Source organism: Rattus norvegicus, chromosome 10 (genome assembly GCF_021556685.1).
Source record: "Rattus norvegicus strain SHRSP/BbbUtx chromosome 10, alternate assembly SHRSP_T2T, whole genome shotgun sequence".
Classification (NCBI taxonomy): domain Eukaryota; kingdom Metazoa; phylum Chordata; class Mammalia; order Rodentia; family Muridae; genus Rattus; species Rattus norvegicus.
Window position 1 is genome coordinate 45,308,759 of NC_141543.1, and position 24,108 is coordinate 45,332,866.

A 24,108-nucleotide genomic window follows, 5' to 3' on the forward strand; every position below is an offset into this window, starting at 1 on the left:
CCACACTTTCATTCTGATCTCAGCCTCAGCCCCGAGAACTGTGAGAGGTCCGACTGTCCCACCTGTCCCACCTGTGCCAGCCAGTTGAAATGGAGAGCACCATACAACGAGCAATCCTCCTGCCCCATGATGATTGACCAGCTTTAGACTTCGATTTCCTTCCCTACATTACTTTCTATTTTCCAGTCACAGGTCACTCTACACTCTTATCCAACTCAAGTCCTTGTCTATGTTATTCTTCCTGTCTGGAGTGCTCTCCTGACCACTGTCCTCCAGGCCCCCACAGGTCTCCACCCAGATGTCACTGAAGTGACAAATATGAGTGTCCCCTGCCTTGAGTCTCTCATTACTTTATTTACCTATCTCAAGTCATAAGGTGTGACTCCCTCTTTATCTACTCATTGTTTATCTTCATACTCAGAATGGAATGCCGTAAGAAAAGGAGCTATCCCCTTCACATCCCCTGCTAAGGTTGTCCTCAGGCCTCCAAATGCATGTACACACACATGAATAGTTAAGCACATGTATACACAACACACACATACACTGACATACAGATAAGCACCCACATGCACAAACAGACATACAGACGTATATAAACAGACACACAGACACACACATGCACACACTGACATACAGATATGCACACACAGACATATATACAAACAGACATAGATACACACACATACACAGAGACACATATACAGACATACATACACGCAGAGGCATACACATACACACGCACACACAGACATAAATACACAGACACACATAGATACACACATGCATACATGGACATACAGCATATAGACACATCACACACAGACACATATACAGACAGACACACAGAGGCATACAGACACACATACATGTACACACAGATGTACAGACACACACGTACACCCATCCACTGCCAGGCACATATACACTCTGCATACTTCTTCCTCACAGCACCACCATGGTGTCTGCCAGCAGGCGTCCTGTCCCCCAGCTATCACCATACACACGAGCTTGGACCCACACAGTACTCACCTCGATGTGAAGCTGATACCACTCCCGGGCCTTCTTGCTCAGGCTTGCAGCTGTCACCAGCCAGCCATCTGGAGTCACCCGGAACACAGACCCAGTGTTCCCCTCAGTGATCCGGAAGAAGTAGGGAGGCCCATTCTGTGGGGAGTCAGGATCATCCAGGATCAGCTGCAGGACTTTGATGCCAATGGGGGAGTTCTCCTGTGATGGAGAACAACAGTAAGCCAGAGAGTGGTGTGAGCCCCAGCCCCACCAGTCCCTCCTTTGTGGTCCTATTTTTTAGGGGCTGGTGTTTATCCCTCTGCCCACAGACAGGGCCCAGGCTGAAAGCTGGCCTGGTAGTCTTCCTCGGTGTCCCTGAGTGCAGTACTGGGTCTTAGAAGGAGTCTTATACCAAAGGTCAAACCCTCCCTATCCTTTAGAAGAGGCCATTGCTGTCCCCCACAGCTGATAGTTGCTAGTACTTAGAATCCACACACAGATGCATGGTGATGGCACATCCATGTTGTAATCATTACTTTTTCAGTTAGAAGACAAAATGATGGGTTTCACTGTGACATTATATATGTATGTGTGTGTGTGTGTATGTGTATATGTATATGTATATGTGTGTACACATGCACACACATAAAATTTGACCTTATTTTTCTATACCTCCTCACTACCCTTCTAGTCCTTTCTAGAGCTTGTCTTAGTTACCTTGTGGGTTATTCTTTTTCCCACCCTTTATCCTCTATCAGTAGATAGGAGAGAAGGGATAGAGGAGAGAGAGAGAAAGAGAGAGAGAGAGAGAGAGAGAGAGAGAGAGAGAGAGAGAGAGATTCTTGAATCTAATTTCTTCTTGTTTCTTCTTTGAGCATGACTACTAACAGCACAACCAACAACCACCCACCTATTGGGGCTCTAACATTTACACACCCTCTGAAAATTTCCCAGAATTTTCCCCGAATGTCACACAGTTGCAAAAACTATCTGCAGTTGGCAAAACCATGCCTCTGCTAGAGCACAACGCAAATTATACTCTACTGCTGCAAAGCGGCCCTGTATCCCCATGCCTGGGATTAAAACAAAAACATATTCTTATATTTCTGTTTTTTTTTTTTAAACCAAAACTCCAGAATTCTTACTACACCTTCCTTCCCCATCTCTCTGGTCTTCCTCCTCCCCAGATAGTCCTTTCTGCTTTTATAAATGTGTGTGTAAATATATGTGAACACAAATATACATATATGTACATATTTAGAACTGGACTCTACGTATGAGAGTTAACGCAGTATGTCACCTTTCTTCCTCCATGTACCTGCATGTCTGAAATCTCTGATGTGGACCCCATCTTCAGTGGCAGGGGTGAATCCAAAATACGACAAAATGAGTGTCATACGAATGCCTAACTAGGATTCTTTTCAATCCCATAATCCACAGCTTCCCCCCACCAGCACCAGCACTTCTTTGGTTCCCTGTGTTGCCTTTAGGGACAGCAGAGGAATCATCACAGCTGGTTGGGTGGGCTGACACCCCTGGGAAGCTCCTCCCACTGAGAGGGACACAAGAGGAAGGTGAGCTCAGGGTGTTCTTACCTGGACAGAAGTGCTGTAGTTGAGCTGGAAGAACCTGGGCGGGTTGTCATTAACATCAACCACTTCAACAGCCACTTCTGTGTCCTCATGCAATGGTGGCTGCCCACTGTCTGTGGCTCGGAGCCTCAGGGAGTAGCTGGGGGTCTGTGACAAGATGCACACTGGAGAATTAGAGATGAGGCCCCCGGTGTCTGCCCCATGGTGTATTACCTACTCCCGTGGCCCACTCATAGCGCTGGCACTGAGGCGCCAGAATCAGACAGAAAGAGAGTATTTGCAACCCAGCCTCTCCTTATATGAGGCCTTGGGAAACAGATTGAACTGGGGGAAGGTAAAATCAGGTTGTACTTCCTAGGATGACTGTGCCCATCAAATGGTGAGATGGACCTAAAGCAACTAGCTAAGTGCCTGATGCCAGTACCTGATGTCAGTCCATGGTAGCTATCATTGGATTGATCCCTTGTCAGCCCATCTCTCATCTCAGAATTCACAGAGGAATCATCCTGGGGACTCTCTGGACATTAGTATAGGGTGTGTTTGCCTTTTACCTTCTGGACCTGCCATAGGGCCGCACTTCTGCTCAGCCTGAACAAGGCTCACCTGTTCCCAGTCCAGTGCCTTGGCCACCTGGAGTTTCCCTTTCTTGGGGTTGATGGTGAAGTGTCCAAGCTGGTTTCCTCCTACCAGGCTATAGGTAATGGCACTATTAACAGGTCCATCGTCATCAGATGCTGACACCTGCAGTAGAGAGGAGAAACCGTGAATGCAGGCACAAGAGTGACCAGAAAGGAATAGCAGCCCTGAGACGATGGCTATGCTCATATCTGAATGACTGCCACTGAGTCAGCAGTCCCCACCCCAAGAGAACCTCTTGTGAGCTTGGTATGCCATAGATACACTTGTTCACCTGTTTTCTCACAGTGACAAGATACAGCAGAGTTGGGGTTGGGGATTTAGCTCAGTGGTAGAGCACTTGCCTAGCAAGCGCAAGGCCCTGGGTTCGGTCCCCAGCTCCAAAAAAAAAAAAAAAAAAAAAAAAAAGATACAGCAGAGTTGGTCTTGGGAGGCCAGGGTGTGAGGAACATATAAAATGACACACCCTTAGAAAGTGTTGTGTCTGATATTATATGATTCTAATCATGGTGGTCCTATCATGGGAGTCTACTCATGGAAGTAGAGTGGAGTGATGCTCCAGGAAGGGTAGGAGAGGATTCAGAGGGCCTTGAAGGATGAGGAAGGGTTTGGGTACAGAAAGAATACTCCATGCAGAGGACGTGGTCTGTGCAAGGAAGGGTGAAGCCACAGGCGTGTTCAGAAAGGAACATCTTGATATGCATTTGGGGCACAGGATCCATAAGGATACAGAGGGAGAGACCAGAAGGGAGATGGAGAGGGATCCTGAAGAACTCAATATGAGCATGCTTCATGGAAAGAGGGAGCAACTGTGCATTTAAATGCAAAGAAGTATGATATGACACACCCTTTGTCCCTGTTTCCCACCCACTGGCACTCCATGGCACTCTCTGTTAGAGGCATTGGTCCAAAGTCTAGAATCAACCTCCTGTTTGCTCTCCTATTGAATATTGCCAGAGCTGTACCCCACCGAATCACTCTGATATTAACATGTGGCACAGTTTTGTTGAGAAGCTGCAAGTCATGGTCAAGTCTACAAAACGCCGGCTTGATAAGCTGAGCTATGCTTGTGATGACTGGGAACCCATGAGGGGAGTGAGGCAAGAGCCAAAGCCCTCACCCCACAAAGAGTGAAGCTGGGGTCTTTACCGTCAAGATGACATCGCCCACAACGGCGTTCTCTAAGACCCTCACAGTGTACAGGTCATGGGTGAATCGGGGGTGGTGTTCATTGACATCGGTGACATTAATCACGATGGTGGTCACATCGCTGAGGGAGGAAGAGCTCTTCCGGCTGCATTCAATGGACAGGAAGTACTTGGGGTTTGTCTCAAAGTCCAGGCTCCCATTGACATACAGGATTCCTGAGGAGAGAAGGGGTGATGGTGGAAAAGCAGCTGGAACATTAAGGCAGAGGCCTGAGGATTTGGGGGAGAGCTCCTGTGCATTGGGTTACAGGGAAGACTGCATGAGATGGAGCAGTAGGATCCTTCCACAAGTCCCCGTGGGTATGGCTCAGGCTCCACAGTTAGGCGGATTGTGCTGCTTTTCCTCATGATTGTAATGGAAAATTCAGAGGTGCTAGGAATTTGGCTGGGAGTGGTTTTAGATAGGCAGCGAGTCCTGTGCTACCCGAACACTGGATTTCAGCAAGCATTTGGTACAAGGACCAAGAGAGGCATGCCAAGCCTCCTGGAGTTTGGTCTGTGCTGAGACCAGGAAGCCACCAAGTGGGATAAGTGGATGGACCTCTGATATCCTGGAGGAAGTTCTAGATGAAAATATGGAGGAATAAGCTAGGTGCACATGGATAAAGGAGTCAGTTAAGGGTCTTTTAAGAACTGAGGAAGGTGTCTATATAATCAAAGGATGTGGGGACAGGGAGGGGCTGTGTGGACGGATGCTCCCCTGTATGTGATAAACTTAGTATAACCCACAAATGAAGGCCTGAGGTGCCCTTGCCCATCTCACCTGTGTGAGCATCCAGCCGGAACTTCCCCTGCTCATTCCCTCCGGTGATGTGGTAACCAGTCTTCTCTGAGCCGGGACGTGTGAGGGTAGCCAGGTGTAGCACCTCCATGTCTATTGGAGCATCCTCAGGCACCTGTGTGCTGTGCTCCGCGTTCAGGAAGATGGGAAGGTAGTCCTCCAGGCCCACTACGGAGACTGTAACAGTGCCCAATGTGGACAGTGGTATTGGGGTGCCTAGGTCTGAGGCACGGACCGTGAGCTCCACAGCTGAGCTTGCTCTGACCTGCAGAGGCTTCTCCAGGCGAATCACTCCTGAGGTGGCATCAATGGAGAACTGGCCATCAGCAGAGTCCGTCAGTGAGTACACCACCTGAGCGTTGGCACCTGTGGAGTCCAGGGGTGAGAGTCACACTGAGGACATCCTACAGCAGGGCTTGGGACAGGCTCATAAAAACTGCTGTGCCCAGGGTATGCCCAAAAATGAGAATATCTCAGGCAGCCACTTTAAGTCCTCACAAAACATTCTCAGGAGTTTGATGGGCTCATTCACAAACTAGGTGGCAACTTCCTATGGGCCTATAACTAATGTCAAAGTAAAAGGTTAAGAAAACAGGGCCGATAGGGGGCTTGTTTGACAAAGTGCTTGTCACCCCAGCCTGGGGGCCTGAGTTTGATCCCCAGAATGCATGCAGAAAGCAAGGCATGGTGGTGCGTGCTCTTAATCTTAGCACAGGAAGGGAGAGACTGGCAGATCTCTGGGACTTGCTGACAAACCACCCTAGACTGACTGACTGACTATGCCAACGAAGGGACCCTGTCTCAAAAAGTAAATGGATGGCACCCAAGGAATGATGCCCAAAATTGACTTCTGGTTTCTACACATATATGTGTACCCATATCATGAACATAAATGTGTGTGACAGGCTCCCCAGGTCTAGCGTCTCTGCCTTTAGATTGACTGTTCACCCTCCCTAGAATGCTGTTTCTTCAAAAATCTTGCCTCTTGCAATGTCAAGCTAAGATCTAGAAGGTGTTCAATTTACATTGCTGGTAGAGTATGATTCTATTTTATAATCATCATGGCCATCATCTCAAATTAATCTGGTTCCTTCGACCTTTAGAACATGTTTTAGCCTACCCAAATGATCGATGGTTAAGTTTGACTTAGGAAAATGGATCACATTAGTATGTTTCAGGGTGGCAGATGCTGTAATTGTTACAACAGGGAACAAACAGACCACAATGGATCTAATTCACTGTGTGCTATGGTTTGCATGTGACCTTCATAGTTCATGTTTTAAAAACTCAGCCCCTAGTTCATGTGTGGCTGATGTCTGGAGGTCACTGATACTAGACAAGGTCATGAAAGTGGAGCTACAGGGCTAGCATTAGTGACTTCATAGGAAGAGGAAGACAGACCCAAGGGGCTAGAGAGGTGGCTCAGCAGTTAAGAGCACTTAACTCTTAAGTTAAGTTAAGAGCTCTTCCAGAGGTCCTGAGTTCAATTCCCAGCAACCACATGGTGGCTCACAACCATCTGTAATGGGATCCAATGTCCTCTTCTTGTTTGTCTGAAGATAGCAACAGCGTACTCACATACATGAAATAAATTAAATTAAATTAAAAAAAGAAGACAGACCCAAGATACTGTAGGTGTCCTTGATCTCCCCACAATGCCTTCTGTTATATTATCATACAACCAGAAGCCCTCCCCAGCTGCTGGTACCATGTTCTTTAACTTCCCAACTTCTATAACTGCAAGCCAGATAAACTTCTATTTTCTTTTTGGTGTGTGCATATTTCTGTGTGTGCAGGTGTGCCTGCCTGCATGTATGTGCATGCACATCTGGAGGCTAGAAGTCAACCTTAGGTGTCACTTCTCAGGAGCCATTCATATGTTTTTCTGAGACAGGGTCTCTCACTGGTCTGGGTCTCACTGAAGCAGTTAGGCCAGCTGGCCAGCAAGCCCCAGGATCTTCCTGTCCCCTGCCCTTGGCCACCATTTGCATTACAAGCACCCACTGTTATGCTAAGCTTTCATACATGGGTGCTGGGGATGGAACTCAGGTCTTCATGCTCGACAGCAAGCCCTCTACCAAATGAGTGTCTCTCTAGTCCTGAACCTTACCTGTTCCTCACTAGTCACCCAGTCCATGGAATCCAATTACATCAACAGAAACCAGATTAAAAAACTTTGTGGATATCACCCAGAAGAGAAACAATAAAAACAGTATCATTGAAATAGGAACTGTAGGCTTTGGGGCTAAGGATATAGCTCAGTGGTTGTGGTTTGAATGTGAAAAGGGTTTCCATAGGTTTGTGTGTGTGAACACTTGATATCCAGCTTGTAGAGCTGTTTTGGAAGGGTGTATAATGTTTAGAAGGTAGAGTTCCCTAGAGGAAGTAGGTCACTAGAGGTGGATCTTAGGGTTTTATAACCTTGTCCCACTTCCTGAGTGTGGATACAATGTGACAAGCCACACCACATGTCCTACTGCCATGGTGGATCTATCCCTTCTCAACCCATCAGACAAAATGAACTGTACTTTCCATACACTGTTATTGTCACAGTAACAAGAAAAGGAATCGTTACAGTAGCAGACAGCTTACTTAGCCCACAGGTTCAAACCTCGGTACCTTAAAAAAAAAGTAAAATATTGAAACTGTTTCAATTTTACTGTCTAAAATTTGCTGAAAGGATTTTAATAAGCATAATGGACTTAGGGCCAAAAAATTCTTTCTTATATAAATTAATGAACTGAATGACTTCTTTGTAGATTTCTGATTAACTGTATTCAAAATGGCTTTGAGAAAGGAAGGCATTTGTGCTTCAGTGGCAACGTAAAGGTTGTTCAGGTCTAAACAGCAGAGGGAAAATGATTTGTGCCTGCCTCAGATGCCACTAAAGGCACTTGTCACAGCCTCAGGTGTATAGCTGTCCACAGATCTTTCTACTTGGGAGTGTCCGCAGACTCAACAAGGAGTTTTAGTCTGAGTCCACCCCAGAGGAAACAGAGACAATGCTTCACCCTAGCTGGACCTAGTCTTGAGATGGCTCACCAGAATAGGTGGCCACCAGTCCTTCACATACTCACCCTGGTCAGGGTCCCGGGCAAAGACCACAGCCACAGGGGTCTTAACTGTGGTGTTGTCAAAGACAGCCACATCACAGTGACTGGGGAAGAACCTCGGGGCGTTATCATTCACATCCTCAATGTGGAGAGTCACCTCTGCCTGGCATGATTGGCCCCCTCCATCTGTTGCCTTAGCAACAAGGTTGTATACATCCTTCCTTTCCCGGTCCAGGACTGTGAGTGTGGTCAGCTCCCCTGCCAGGAGAAATGACAAAGGTTGAGCTTCCTTGAGAGGACATGTGTGCCCTCTAGAGAGCTACAGTGACAGTCCTGTCTGTATACATGCTGTCAGGGAAGAAGCCCAGTTGCATCCTTTAGCACCCACCTACCTTTCCAATTCTCCCACAACACTCCATGACCATCATCACCCATTTAAAGCCACCATTAATAAGATACAAATAGATTGATTTTTATAGGCCAATTAGGCAACTTTTTGTTTGTTTGTTTGTTTGTTTTTTTCTTTTTTTACGGAGCTGGGGACCGAACCCAGGACCTTGTGCTTGCTAGGCAAACGCTCTACCACTGAGCCAAATCCCCAACCCCAAGGCAACTTTTTAAATTGGATGAAATATATACTCTCTCTCTCTCTCTCTCTCTCTATATATATATATATATATATATATATATATATATATATATATATATATGTATATATATAAACATATATATATAACATAAGTTTATTATATATAAATATATGAATTTCACAGAATAATTAACCAAACAATAAAAATAGATGATGCATATATGGATGTGGTTGCACATGCCTTTAATCCCAGTAACTAGGGAGGGAGGGACAGGCATATCTCTACGAGTTGGAGGACAGCCTGGTCTACATGGTGAGTTCCAGGACAGTTCAGCTTTTTTGTTTGTTTGTTTGTTTGTTTGTTTGTTTGTTTTTGAGAAACTGTCTCAAAAAACCCCAGAAAACAAATACATGTATAAAGATACTCTCTGAGGTATTATTTATAATAGTGGCATATTTAAATCACCCTATATGCTTTTCAAATAGAAATTAATTAATATGGTTTAGCCACATAGTAAAGTGATATATGATGGTTAGTTTTAGTTATCAGTTGACACAAATTAGAATCACCCAAGAAAAGAGTCTCAATTAGGGGCTGTCCACAAAAGGTTTGCCTAGGGTCATGTCTGTGGGGGGATTTTCTTAAATTAACTGAGAAGAGACATGGCCTACAGTGGGAGGCACCATTCCCTAGGCAGGGGTTCCTGAACTGTGTCAGAGAATGGCCGAAGGCCAGCTGAGCACAAATGAGCATGTATGCATTCGTCTCTCTGCTCTTGACTGTAGATGTGCTGTGACTGGCTGTGTGAAGCTCCTGCCTTGACGTCCCACAGTGATGAACTGGAATATGGAGCTGAAATAGTAAGCCCTTCCTTTCCTTGTTTTCTTTGTGTTGGGGTATTTTCTCACAGCCACAGAAATGAAACTAAGAAAGTATGGTCAGAAATCACTAAAAACAACTTTACTTTCTTCCTCACAAACACCTGCAAGCAATCACTAAGGGAGAACAGCAAATTATATATCAGAGAAGTGATTACGGAGAGGTTTTGGAGTGCATGGGAAGGCAAGCTGGTTGGATACACCCTGAGTAGGCTTTGGTGAGGGATTATTGTGTAGGTTTTCTGGCTCCAACTGGATACATACCTGTGGTGTTTTTTAATTTGTATACCGAGCATGCATCACTTTCATATTCTGGAAAAAATGCCCAGTTTGTTTTTCTTTTAAGTCCTCGTGGGAAGTCCTGCAGCTGAACAAACAGCAGCCGAGGGGAGACGAGCTTCCCAAATCACTCAACATGCTGGACTGGGGTCAAGAAGGACAATGTGGTCTCTGATCCACCCAGACAGCTTCCTGGGACATGGTTGTCACTGCCACCCCTCAACCCCCCCTTCCCCCTCCCTGCTCAGGAATCTCTGAGTCACCTATGGAGCTATGGATTCAAGCCAAGGGTTGGCAGCTGGTCCCTGTGCCTGGCTGCCTCCAGCCACCTGCTCCCCACAGCAAGCAGCAGGACAGGGTCTTACCTGGGGGCATTGCTCGTCCCTACCTCTCTCCCCAACAGTCCTCCACCCTTCTGCCTTGGCATGGCTATTCCCAGTTCATCCCTCGGGGCCTTCCACTTTCTAGCTCTGTTTGGTCCCTTGCTGGTCTTATGACAATTTGTCCCATCTACTGAGTTCTTCCTTAGCCCAGTTCAGGCTTCCAGGAGCTTTATTGCTTGTGGTGTTTACTGAAGTCTTGGGCACCAGTAGCCCCGCTTGCCATGTGCAAATCTTGAGATTGCACCAACTTTGGCCCTTGTTAGTCTGAACCCTCCATTGACTTGAAAGGGCCTCTGTCCGTCTGTCTTCAGGGCATCATCCTCTGTTCTCTCTCTCCCCACTCTGCACTTGATCTTAGCCAAAAGGCCGAGAAGCGATCCCCACTCTGTATACTCGGTCGTGTGTCCTCTTCCCCAAATACGACCCTTGAAGGGACACTCTCCCTCTACTTTCTTTGTCTTTCTCTACCTTCCCTGTTTGCTCGACTAACTCCTGTGTGAGCTCAAGCCCAAACATAATGGCATATCCTCAAAGAGTTTTATTTAACCCTGCTCCTAAGCCTAAGCCAACTTCTGTCAACATTGCTGTCTCCTCTCTACCAGCCTCCTCCTCCTCTTCTGTTTGTTTGTTGGAGGGTTAGATCTCATACTATAGCCCAGGCTGGTCTCGAACTCACTATGTAACCCAGGCTGGCCCTAAACTCTCGATACTCTTCACTGAGATTACAGGTGTGAACCTTTCATTGCTCCTAACACAGCACACTGCAAGCCACTGACTCAGCCTTTCCCCCGGGATTATAAAGAACTGGGTCTAAACTCATCCATCCTTTTCTTATGTCCCTAGCTGCTGCCATCTGCTAATGGGCGGACACGTGGATGAGTGAGTGCTGTGACTGGCTATGTGAAGTTCCTGCTTCAACCATGACACGGGCACAGGTTCTTGGCTTCATCCCACATCTCAGAGATTTACCTGTGTGAGGGTCCAGCTTGAATTCCTGGGCCCCGGGTCCATGCAGAGAGTATGTGATCTGAGCATTGGTGTCCATGTCCACATCTATGGCAGAAACTTTCAAGATGAAATGTCCGGGGGTGACATCCTCACGGACCTTGCCAGTGTAGAGAAGCTGAAGACAGAAAAGTGAACAGAAGGAGTCTGAGGCAGAGTGTTTAGATCCAGAAGTGGGGCGGAGAAGACGGGGGGGGGGTGGAGAAGGGCGAGAAGTGACTCAAGTGAAAACATACAGAGACAGGGAGGCAAGGAACGGAGTGAAGATGGGGACAGAGGTGGGGTAAGGTGAGAGACCACCTGGGGTGGTTCATCCGGGTAATCCCAGCATCAGTATTTGGAAAATACAGGCAGGAGGATCCAGAGCTCAAGTTCATTTTGGCTTCATAGTGAATTTAAGGCCAGCCTGGGTTGCATCACTTTCTGGTTGGTTTATGTGTTTGTTTCTTTGTTTTTTAAACAGATATATAAGAAAAATGGAGATTAAAAGCCAGAGGCCTGAAGAGATGGCTCAGTGGGTAAATATGCCTGCTATGTAATCCTAGAGCCCGAGACTTATCCATGGAATCCATGTACAGGTGAAAGGAAAGAACTGACTCCACCATGTTGTCTTGTGGCCCCACATGAACACCCTCCCACCTCCCATTGCAACACACACACAGCACAGTAATAAGGAACAGAATAGTTATTTTTAAAGCCAGAGGAGAGAGCTGAGGAGATGGCTCAATGGGTAAAGTTCCTGTCACAAAAGCATGAGGACTGAGTTTGGATCCACAGAACCCACATAAAATGTAGGGAGGGAGGCTCCTGTAACTTTAGCATTGGGGAGGGGGGGTTGGAGGTTGGTGGATTCCTCAAGGTCACTAAGGTCAGTGATCTGTCCTGGGAATATGAGTAGGGTGGTGATCAATGAGCTTCAGGTTTACTGAGTAACCCTGTCTCCAAAAATAAAGGTGGAATGTGTGAGGGAGTAAGGCACCAGACACTGTTGATCTTTCACACACACACACACACACACACACACACACACACACACACACACACACACACACACACACACATGCTCGCGCGCGCACGCGCGCGTACTTAAAACGAACAAACAAACACAACAGGTCATAAGAGGAATGGCAGAGAATAAGTCAGAATATAGCCTACGAGCAGCCACCATTGAGAAGTTAATGCCCAGGGTTGGAAGGACCCACCATAGCCCACTTGGAGGGGGTCACTGGAAAGGAGCAGAGGCTGAGGCAAATTCTGGCAGTGGATGATGCAGAGGCTCAGGCCAAGCCCTGCCAGTCCCATCCCTCCTCTCTTTTAAGGCCAGGCTGCCAAGGTCACCTCCCTGCTCATAGTTCCAGGACAGACCGTCACTAGCCTTCAAGGCAGAGCCAGATTTCAGTGGCTCTACCGCCTGCCCTGCCCTTCCCTCCCTCCCCTGCAGGGCAACCTGGGGCTGGGTACTGGAAAACAGCTGGAGCCTTCAAGAATGTAGTGTCCCTTTGAAATCCTAGCTTGCACCAATGGAGTACAGGCAAGCGTGGACTCTGGGCATTCTCTGGGTGGACACATTATGCCCAGCTGTACTTTGGGGTACTGGAACTCAGATCTCTCTTCCCTGGTTTTGATGATGTTATGGGCTGTCTTGGGAAAGGCTAGGCTGACCTGATCCTGGCCTCTCCTTATGTAAAAGAAGAGGGGAGTGGTAACCAAGATCAAATGGGAAAGAGCAAAGAGATGGCCACCTTTCACCCCCCCCCAAAAAAAATCTGTCTTTTGGAGATCACTCAAAAATCTGTCCATCTAGACTCCATGCTTGCAAATGTCCCAGGCTCTCTTCTGCTGTGCTTTATGTGACAGAAGAGAGGGATGAAAGAAAAGTGACAGGGCGTGTACATTCATGTGCGCTTCATGGTGCCATCTGTGCATTTGTGTGTGCCAGTAAGTTAAAGTGTGCACATATGCAAGAACAGACATGGATAGAGTTGCATGAAATACACACGTGCACAGTGGCAGATGTGGTAAGCAAATGAGGCATCTGTGTAGGTATGTGCTTATGTGTACACACACACATTATTTTTGCAAGTATTTGTGTCTATGTGGAGAGGTTGTAGCTGACCCTCTGGGCACATGTGTATCTGTATGTATAAGTATGCATTGATGTATCTACCATGACTAGCTAGATTTTCAGTAGACATGAATTATTCTAAATTGCAATGTTATAAAATTAAAATGTTTACAGTTTAAGCTTTTTTGTTTTGTTTTATTTTGTTGTTTTGTTTTATTTTGTTGTTTTGTTTGTTTGTTTGCTGTTGTTGTTGAGGCAAAGTCTCTCTGTGCCTTGGATGTCCTGGAACTCACTCTGTAAACCAGGCTGGCCTCAAACTCACAGAAATCTGCCCACCTCTGCCTCCTGAGTGCTGGGATTAAAGGCATGTAAGACCACATCTGACCAGTTTATATTTAAAATAAAATTTGGAATAGTGGAAATTCTTCTAAATGTTAAAAATCAGCTATTGTTTTTAAAAATACATTTAGAGGGAAAATTCTCTGGCTATTTTATTGCATTTATTTGTGTGTGCATATGTGCGTGTCCATGTGTGCTCCATCAATTATGTATAGGGGTCAGAGGACAACTTTCAAGAGTTAGTCCTCTCCTTGCACCTTTTGTGTCCTGGGATGAAACTTAGGTTGTCAGCTTGGCAACAGATGGGCCTGCTACCTCTGGGTGTGTGCTGCAAAGATGTGGCCTTTGTATGATGTGTAAAGAGAATGGCATGTACCATAGTTCCTGAAGAGTTTGTGTGTTGATATGGCTGGGAGCAAGAAGATGCCCAGAATAGTTCCTGCCTATGGGTAGCAGTCTAAGGTCTGTTCAGAAGATGCCAAGAAAGGTGGACAGTAATGACCAATGAGGACTTGTCTCTATTCAGGAGAATAGAGACCTTCTCCCAACCTTCCTTGCCTCCACTTCCCAAGACAATACTGTGAGGACTCACCTGTGAGCACTGCGGGCTGTTATCGTTGATGTCCACGACAAAGACCTCCACAGGAACCGAAGCCTGGAACTTGCCATCTGATGCTGTGACTCTGAGTAGATACTTGGCTATGTGTTCTCGGTCCAGAGTCTTCCTTGAGGAGATTCTCCATTCATCCCCAACTTGACTGATGCTAAATTGACCCAGGGGGTCTCCCTCTAAAAAGGAGGGATGCAGCTATCAGGAACCAAGAACAGGAATAAACTGGGCTCTGTGTCCTAGGTGGCTGCACTCCTGACTCGTCTTTCAGGATTACTGGGGAAGGCAGAATTTTCATCCCTGAAATAGGGACTCACAATTCTATATTGAGTCTATTTTGCAAAGTTTGGAAACCTCTCCTGACTTTGTTTTTTTTTTTTTTTTTTTATCATTCATTTAATGTTCATGGGTACACTGTAGCTTCTTTAGACACACCAAAAGAGGGCATCGGATCCCATTACAGATGGTTGTGAGACACCATGTGGTTACCGGGATTTGAACTCAGGACCTATGGAAGAGCACAGTCAGATCTTTTAACTGCTGAACCATCTCTCCAGCCTGAAGATTGATTTATTTACTTATTATATATAAGTACACTGTAGCTGTCTTTAGACACCCCAAAAGAGGGCATCAGATCCCCTTACAGATGGTTGTGAGCCACCATGTGGGTGCTGGGATTTGAACTCAGGACCTCTGGAAGAGCAGCCAATGCTCTTAACCACAGAGCCATCTCTCCAGCCTCTCTCCTGACCTTCAGGTGAGATGATTACTATAAGAAAGAAGTACAAACGTGTCTGGCAGGAGGAACAAGGCTCCTATTTCTTGTGATGATCAGGAAGCCTTGAGGGAAGTCAGGGAGAGGTAAATTCTAGATTTGTGTCGGAAATGTCTAGGCTATGCTGCGACACTTCAGCAGAGTGGGGAAAGAGTTCCACATTAATTCTAGGGCTTAATACACAACTAAAGGCACATGATCATCTAAAGGGCATGTGATCATCTCCCAACAAGGGTGTGGAGTCTCCCTCAGACTCTAAGATATTCCCATGATTCTGTTCTCATAAGAGCTGACTGTCACCCTCCATTACTCTCTTATTCTTGGGGTTTCAAGACTGGTGTTGTCAAGTGCCTGATATCACAAGACTAGAACCACCATTTTTTTCTGACCATTTCAAGTGGTTCTGACCCCGTCTGTCTCAGGGAGTCTGAGGTTTCCGTTGGAACTTCAGACACTTCAGTGCTCCCCTCGACAGCTGTATTGGCAGAACAAGCCATGTTTATGGGACAGGGTGGGGGACATAATGCTGGGAATGAGAAGAAAGGCTTGTTCCGTGTGAAGGGTCATCTCCATTTTCATCTTGGCTGACTCTAGAGCCACCTGGGGAACGCCCCTCTGTGTGTATCTGTGAAAGCATTTCCAGAGGGGTTTAACTGGGGGTGGAAAACCTTCCCTGAATGTGGGCAGCACCAGCCCATGGGCCGTGGGCCTGGATTGAGTAAAAAAGAATGTAAGGGGAGGGCCCACATTTGTCTCTCATGATACGGTGTGAGCAGATGCCTCACATTCTGCTGTCATGTCTTCCTGCCACAGTGGATTACGTCGCTTTTCAAGCCAAGAGCCAAGATAAGCCTGTCCTTACTCCTGTTGCTTTGATCAGTTATTTTTGCCATAGCAATGAGGGATGTGACTAATACTCTGGGTGAAGAACCGTCCCTCAAACTTGCCCTGGGCACAATGCAAAGACAGGCAAAAAGACAGGCAGCTGCTAGAATTTTATGAGTCACAACTGCTGGGTACCTCAACACCTCCAGAAGACAGCCAACAGTAAGTAGAATGAGACTGGCCCCATAGGCTCATATACTTGGATGTTTAATCAGGGAGCAAAACTGTTTGGGAAGGACTAGGAGGTGTGGCTTTATTGGATGTGGTGCTTTGAGATTTCAAACATTCACATCAGGCCCAGTCTCTCTATGCCTGCTACCTGCAGATCAGAATGTGAAGCTCTCAGATACTGCTCCAGTGCTGTGCTGTCTGCTTTACACCATAACGACCATGGACTAACCTTCTCAAACTGTAAGCAAGCCCCCAGTTAAATGTTTTCGTTTATAGGAGTTGCCTTAGTCACTGGGTCTCTGCACAGCAATAAAATAGTGACCAAGACAAGCAGGTATAGTATGTATGCTCCTTTGATTCTATCTCCTCACCTAAAGGAATAATTATTACCTCTTTGCAAAGTACATCCTAATTTATAGGCAACTTTAGGAGTTTCCCCAAGTTGGGTTTTCTCAGTATCCCCATAAGGTGGATGAGAACAAAGATGCCAAGTGTCAAAATGGAACCACTGAGATCCTAGGGGAACAAGTGACTAAATGTGTCACCTTCGTCTCAGAGTGCCTTCCGCTAGGCTTTCTCAATGCCTTCGATCCATGATAAGCATCCTTACCTGTGATATAGCAGGTGACCTGCCTATTCTGGTCAGAGACGTCAGCATCCAAAGTCTTCAGTGTAGCCACAAGTTCACCAGGCTCATTGTTCTCCACCACAGAGCCTCTATAGTCTTCGGAAGCAAACCGAGGGGGGTTGTCATTCTCGTCTGTGATGGAGACCTCAACCAGGGCCTGAGAAGACAGCTGGATGGTCTGTCCATGATCAAAGGCCACCACGTAGAAACTGTAAGTCTGCTGAGTCTCACAGTCGAGTTCTTGGAGTGTGGTGATCCAGCCGCTCTCACTGTCAACAGCAAAGAGTTCGTGGATGTTGCTACCAGGCTCCACTGACAGCCTGTAGCTCACCTGTCCATCACTTCCAGTGTCCTGGTCATTGGCAGTCACCTGAATGACTGTGGTCCCTCCTGGCATATTCTCCGTGAGGAAAGCCTTATATGGATCAGCCTCAAACACAGGCCTATTGTCATTGACATCTTCCACTTGAATGCTGACAGAGACCAATGACACCAGGTCAGTATCCTCATGAGGGCAATGTGCCATCAGGTCAATCTGGTACCATTTAGTGGACTCATGATCCATGGCTTTCCTCACCTTTAGGACTCCCGTGTCTTGGTCCAAGGAGAAGACATCATCACTGTTGCTCTCTGGAGTGGTACCCTGAACCAGACTGTAGATGATCGGATCTTGAGCAGCTACTGCCTTCACAGACCCAATTTCAGAGCCTTCTGGAAGGTCTTCAGGTGCAGAGAAAGTATACAGAGGTTCAGAAAACTTGGGCAAAGGGATTTCATTAGGAACCACTTGCAGCCGTACTGGTACCAGAGAGTCCCAGTGAGGAGGACCACCATCCTGGGCTTTGATGTTGAAATCAACAGCCCTGTTTTCCAGTCCCACCAGGCTCTCCTTCACCTTGACCACACCGGTGGTGGGGTTGACTTCAATGATCTCTTCCGCAAGGTCCTCGGTTGAGTCTACTGAGTAGGTAACGTCTGCATTCCGACCTTCGTCTGCATCGTAAGCCAGCACCTGGATAATGGGGGAGTCTCTGCTGACATTGGATGGGATGGACACAGTGTACCCGGATGCTTTGAATTGTGGGGCATTGTCATTTTCATCAGTGAGAATGATCTTCACGGTGCAGAAGGCCACTTTCCCTCCTCCATCCCTTGCCATGACCTTAATAGCAATCACCCTTTCCGTTGAATTTTCCCGGTCCAGTTTCTGAAGGGTGGTGATCTGACCACGGGGATTTATGAAGAACCTTTCCCCAGCTAGTTTATTGATGATGGTGTAGTCCACTGTACCATAGGGACCACTGTCTTTGTCTATGGCTAGCAGCTCAATCACCTTTGTCCCCACCTTTGCATTCTCAGCTAATTCAGCTTCATAGACGTTTTGCTGGAACTCCGGACTATACTTGTTGGCATTGGTAGTGTTGATATATACTGGCACCGTTGCTCGGAAGACCCCATCAGAAGCACCAACTCTCAAGTTGTAAGATGAGTCCAGCTGCTTTTTGCAAAGGTTGAACATAGAAATGATTCCCGATGTGCTATTGATGGAGAAATGTCGGTCCTGGTTGCCAGAAAGAATCAGGTACTCCAGGCGAGAGGTGTCCCCGATATCGGGGTCAAGAGCTTGAACTTTTAGAACTAGGTGGCCACAGGTTGCTAGCTCACTGACGTTGGCTTCATACTGAGGTTCTCTGAACTTTGGGGGATTATCATTGATGTCTGACACATTGACAACCACAAGTGTTTCACCAGTGAGAGGGGGATCTCCTTTATCCATGGCCCTGACCTTCACACGAAAGTGTTGGTGAGTCTCATAGTCCAGCTCTTGGATGGTGAATATCTCCCCTGTGCTCCCATTGATCCGGAAGAACTTAGAAACATCTGAACCATCCTCTACAATCTGATAGGAGACATCTTGGTTCTGTCCTGAGTCTTGGTCAGAAGCCAACAGTTGAATTACAGGAGTCTGAGCAGGTGAGCCCTCGGAAACCGAAGTGGTATATACCAACTGGGAAAAAGTGGGAGGGTTATCATTGATGTCCTCAACTAAGACTTCCACTGTGGCTTCAGAAAAGGACCCCAGAGCCGTGTCTGTGGCTCTCACTGTGAACACATGTTTGTTCTTTGACTCATAGTCCAGGGGTCCTGTCACTGTAAGGACACCAGTTTTAAAGTCAGTGGTAAACAACATCAAAGGCTCTTCCTCTACAATGTTGTAGATGAGCCTCAGGCCCTCTGGACTCCGGGCCTGTGTGTGAAGAATCGGGGTATAGAGTGTGATATTTTCAGGGACTTTCACTTTGTAGTATGGACTCTGAAACAATGGGTTGGATTTATTTCTGACAGTAACGTGTACCTCCACTTCAGTTTGGAGGGGTGGAATACCTGAATCTCGAGCAATGACTCTGAGGTGATACTTATTCAAAGCTTGATAATCAAAGGGTTTCTTGAGTGATATGTCCCCAACATAGGGGTCAATCCGGAAATAGGCATAATCTTCTGCAAACCCATATGTGACACTCCCGTTGGCTCCCAAATCCTTATCAGTGGCAGATACCTGAAAGAGGACGTCCCCGGGTTCAGTGCCATCTTGGATGACTGTATAATAGGGCAGATGCTGAAACTCAGGGATGTTGTCATTGACATCTTCCACAGAGACCCTGACAAGAGCCTGAGCCACCCGCTGAGGGACCCGGTTATCCCTCACTTCCACTGCCACTTCATGAGTGTCCTGCTGCTCCCGATCAAATGTCCCTCCTCTGGTTTGCAGCACACCTGCTGACTCGATCATGTGAAATAAGTCTGTGCCATTCAAGAGGAAGTAGGAAAGGGTGTCATTCAAATGGTTTCCATGGACACCAAGAATTACCAGTGCCTTTCTGTGTGGTGTATTCTCCGTCACTCTTGCCCTGTAGACATCCTGGTCAAACTGTAAGCTTTTATCGAGGACTTGGGTCAAAGATATTTTTACCACTGCGGTATCATGATACAGACCATCAGAAGCCCTAATACTGAACTTCTGAAAAAGCCTCAGAGTAGCAGGATTAACCACAGATATTTGGCCTGTGGTGGGGTGAATGGTAACAGCTTCATCAGCGTTGCTGGTTTTGATGCTATAGGTGACTCTCGAGTCATTATCCTCAGCCTGCACTGTGAGGAGGCCCATGCCAGGGTGGATGGGTTCCACCACCGCCACTTCGTATATCTGCTCTGAGAACCTGGGAGGAGAGTCATTCACATCTCGGACATGGATGATGACCTTGGCAGATCTGGGTGCAAATAAGATGGGTGTCCCTTGGTCATGGACATAGATGTTGAATTGGAACAAGGGTGTGTCCTCAAAATCCAGCTCTGATGTAGTAGTTAGGGTTCCCATGCTGGGGTCAATTTTGAAAAACTTTAAGGCCTCCGGTTCCAAGATTTTGTAGACCAACAAGGAATTAGCTTCCCGGTCACTGTCTGAGGCCCGGACGACTAAGGGGCTGTTGTCTTCCCCCAGGATCAGGCTGTGCAGAGGAGCCGCCTCACTGATGTGCCCCAGAAAAGTTGGCTTCCCGAATGCAGGAGGATTGTCATTCTCATCGATGATGTAGACCAGCGCCACCACCTCCGTGAACACGCCGGCCATGTTGCTACCCCGGATTCTCAGTCGGTACGACGGGACTTTCTCATGGTCTAAGCGTTTCTGAGTGGAGATGAGGCCAGAGTAGGAGTTCATGGAGAATACACTGTCCTTGTTCCCCTCTCTTAGCTCATAGGTGACTTCAGAGGAGCTGCCAGCAGAGAGGAGGAGGATCGGCGAGCCGATGGGGACCGATTCCGGGATCTCTATGAAATACTCATCCTTTGAAAACACAGGAGCACTGCTGTCAGAGGGGTGGACATGAATGACCACCAGAGCCAGGTCATGCCGCCGTGGGGAGCCTTGGTCTTCTGCCTTCACGGTCAATGCATGCCTAGTGAGATGGACATGATAAAGTCTCTGAGCGACTGTGATGATGCCCAGGAGGGAGTCAATGTTGAAGAAACCGTCACTGTTCCCTGAAACAGAGAATCGGACAAAGTGAAGTTTGCTACACCCTCAAGACACACCAGCCAGGCTTCTTATGTCAGTCGAGAGGCCAAGGTACCGAACAGGGACGATATACGATCTGCATCCCAGTCACCCTGGGTTTAGTGTATCACGTTTAGAGCAAACGCACGCTACACAGCTCTGAGTGTCAGCCTGCATAGTTGCTGTCTAAATAAAAGTGTCAGCCACTGGAAAGTCTCTGGGATACAACTCGATGGCTACAAAGAAGTCCTCCATAAGCCTTTGAAGCCAAGAAATGGGACCTATACTTTGCAGGAAAAGCATGCTTCACCCTCAAGTTCCTTGGCGCCCTTTGTAGGCAGAACCTCTGTTGTATGGTAGAGCATTCAGGGGCATCCCTTGACTTGCTTTTGATAGCTCCGCTTACATAGTTATCAGGTGGGTCTGCAAACATGGAGTCAGGCTGCCAACACTGACAGGGACCTTAAAAGCCACTCTCTTCTCTTCATAGCCTCCTATTAGAAAGTCTCTCACCACGCCTGAAGAGTGAATAAGATGAGTGGGAAGAAGTGTGCACAGTGCCCAGAGCGCGGGCTTCTACACCAGCACTTCCCACCACACCCTGTCCCCTAATCTTCGCCCACACCCTCCTGATCATTTCTTTTCAAATACTCAGCCACCGGTCAATTATTTTATAATAACAACTCATGAATACTTTTCTTTAAGTAGGTTCACTCCAGATTTGACATGTGTTTTTAGAAGGCAACTTTTTTTTTTAAAGATTTATTTATTTATTTAGTATATTCGTGCACTGTAGCTGTCTTCAGACACACCAGAAGAGGGCATCGGATCCCATTACAGATGGTTGTGAGCCACCATGTGGTTGCTGGGATTTGAACTCAGGACCTCTGGAAGAGCAGTCGGTGCTCTTAACCACTGAGCCATCTCTCCAGCCCTTTAGAAGGCAACTTTATACTGATCTTTAAAAAGAGAAAGGAAGGAAGGAAGGAAGGAAGAAAGAAAGAAAGAGAAAATCCTTTTTTGCTATAAATCAGGGGTTATTATAAAAGCAAGTCAATGAAATAATTAATATTAAACTCTCTATGAAAGACATTCCCTACTGAAGTATATGGCCTGGAACCTATCTTTTTTCTTTGTTTTTTCTTTCTTTTTTTTTTTTTTAAAAAAAAGCAAGTGTTAGGTAAGGGCTAGAGACTCTCAAACTCAGCTGAGGCTTGTAACAGAATTTAATCACAAAGTCTGAATGGGAACCAGAGAGGTGTGCTCTCTTCCTGCAAAGAAACCCGAGTGACCGGAGACTTGGTTTGGTCACCACCAGAAGGGCCCATGGAGGCAGAGAGGCAGCTTTCTCTCTTTGTATCATACATGTTTTATATGGTTAGACAAACAGCTGAGCTTCACCGAACAGCCTCCCCGCCAACTCTTCCACTCCTCTGAGCCTTTCCACAGATGATAGGTGGGTGTGGGGCTCACAGGTAAACGGCTGGCTTAGGTAGATCCATTAAATATAGCTAAGTTAGCCAGGTGTGTTAGCGTATACCTGTGATGCCAGCACTTGAGAGATGAAGGCAGGAGGAAGGTAAGGAATTGGAGATCGTCCTTGACTACATAGAGAGATTAAGACCAGCCAAGGTAATGTGAGACCCTGTCTCAAAAATGAAATGAAACAGTACCTCTGGTAGCTACCTAAACATAATTCTAGTTCTTTCTCATGGTATGCTGCCAAGAGAAAAGAGTCAATGCGCAGAACTATAGATTCACTATAATCTCAGCACTACCCAAAAGGTGCTCAGAAAATACTGGCAGGCAGTACATTGACAGTTATCTCTAGGAGTTGGCATTTAGGGCTGTACCTTATCTTCTTCATATATTCCTATAGCCCCTGTGTTTTTAAAAATGAGCACGAGTGGTTTTATAATGCATGGAATATTTAAAACCGGTATTCAATATTTTTATTAAACTTATTTTGTATGTCACCGTATGCTGTGGCAGTCAGGGGACAACTTGGGGCGGTCAGTTCTGTCCCTCCACCATGTGTGTCCTCTGCTTGGAGACAAGTACCTTTACCCGCTGAGCCATCACACCAGGCCCTAATCTTTGTCTGTAAAATGAGAGTATCATCTCCATCAAGATGGCTGCCATTAAGAAGAAATGAGATGAGTGATATGATTATATTCCAAAAGAATCAGAAGATAAACAATGGATGTGTCAGAATTTATCTCTACAGTGGTCTCTGTCGTGTGGGTGACCATTTCTCCCACAAAGGGAGTGTAAAAATCTCTTAGTTTTGCAGATGCATTCAACCAGCACTGTGCTCTGAGAAGGTGATGAGTAAGCTGTGATCATGGCTCTCCTTCCATAGTGTCTACTTCTGTGACATATCATCATCATAGAAACTAATGATTGAAGTGTCATTAATTATGTATTTTGTCCTGTAAATGATCACTGGTAATTTATGAGATACTGGATGTTATCAATTTGTCACATCACATGGATTTTTTTTTAAAAACGATTCATTGTTTTTTAGTGTGTGTGTGTGTGTGTGTGTGTGTGTGTGTGTGTGTGTGTGTGTGGTGTGTGTGTGCCATGTGAATGCAGTGCCTGCCATAGCCAGAAGAGGACATCAGGTCCCTGCTCCAGCTGGAGTTACAGATGAGAAGCCCAGCCTACATAGATAGAACCAAACTTGGACCGTCTGCAAGAACAGCGTGAACTTTTATCCTTGGAGCCAGCTCACCAGTTCCACATTAGCTAATAACTGACATTGCTTAATGACAGTGAAATATCTGGCACTTGCCTATTTTATAACACGTATGCATTTTCTTACAGCCTTATAGAAAAGGTGATATTTCCAGTTTTTAGAGGAAGAAAATTGTATAACAGATGCCAAGTCGATATGTGCCTTGAGCAGAAAATATAAGTTACTCCTAAAATGACATCACGAATGACAAAGTACTAAACTATCCCTTCTCACAGATGTACACTAAACCATTACATCCTGACACACTTACAGGCTCTATAAACATTTTCTACATGCCCATGGTGGCTTGTATCATATTCATAAATTTCCCCATGTCTCGAGAGCACCTTTGCTATTGGTATTATCAGTTTTTGAATAACATTGACACATGGAGTGTTCTCGAATGGTCACCTGTCACTGCTTGG

At 46.4% G+C, this 24,108-nt stretch overlaps 1 protein-coding gene across 4 annotated transcripts in view; it reads right to left on the bottom strand.

Annotated features, from left to right (window-relative positions):
- The window catches only part of Fat2 (FAT atypical cadherin 2), an 89,557-nt gene that overhangs the window by 13,634 nt on the left and 51,815 nt on the right, over window positions 1–24,108 (bottom strand). For 3 of the 4 annotated variants that reach the window (XM_087574201.1, XM_087574202.1, NM_022954.1), the window contains 9 exon segments: window positions 16,872–20,930; window positions 14,413–14,609; window positions 11,381–11,534; window positions 8,306–8,539; window positions 5,211–5,594; window positions 4,389–4,603; window positions 3,207–3,344; window positions 2,607–2,750; window positions 1,033–1,230 (listed from right to left, as the gene is read on the bottom strand). In XM_087574201.1, coding sequence (XP_087430327.1) covers window positions 1,033–1,230; window positions 2,607–2,750; window positions 3,207–3,344; window positions 4,389–4,603; window positions 5,211–5,594; window positions 8,306–8,539; window positions 11,381–11,534; window positions 14,413–14,609; window positions 16,872–20,930 — 5,723 coding nt within the window. 4 annotated transcript variants of the gene reach the window in all.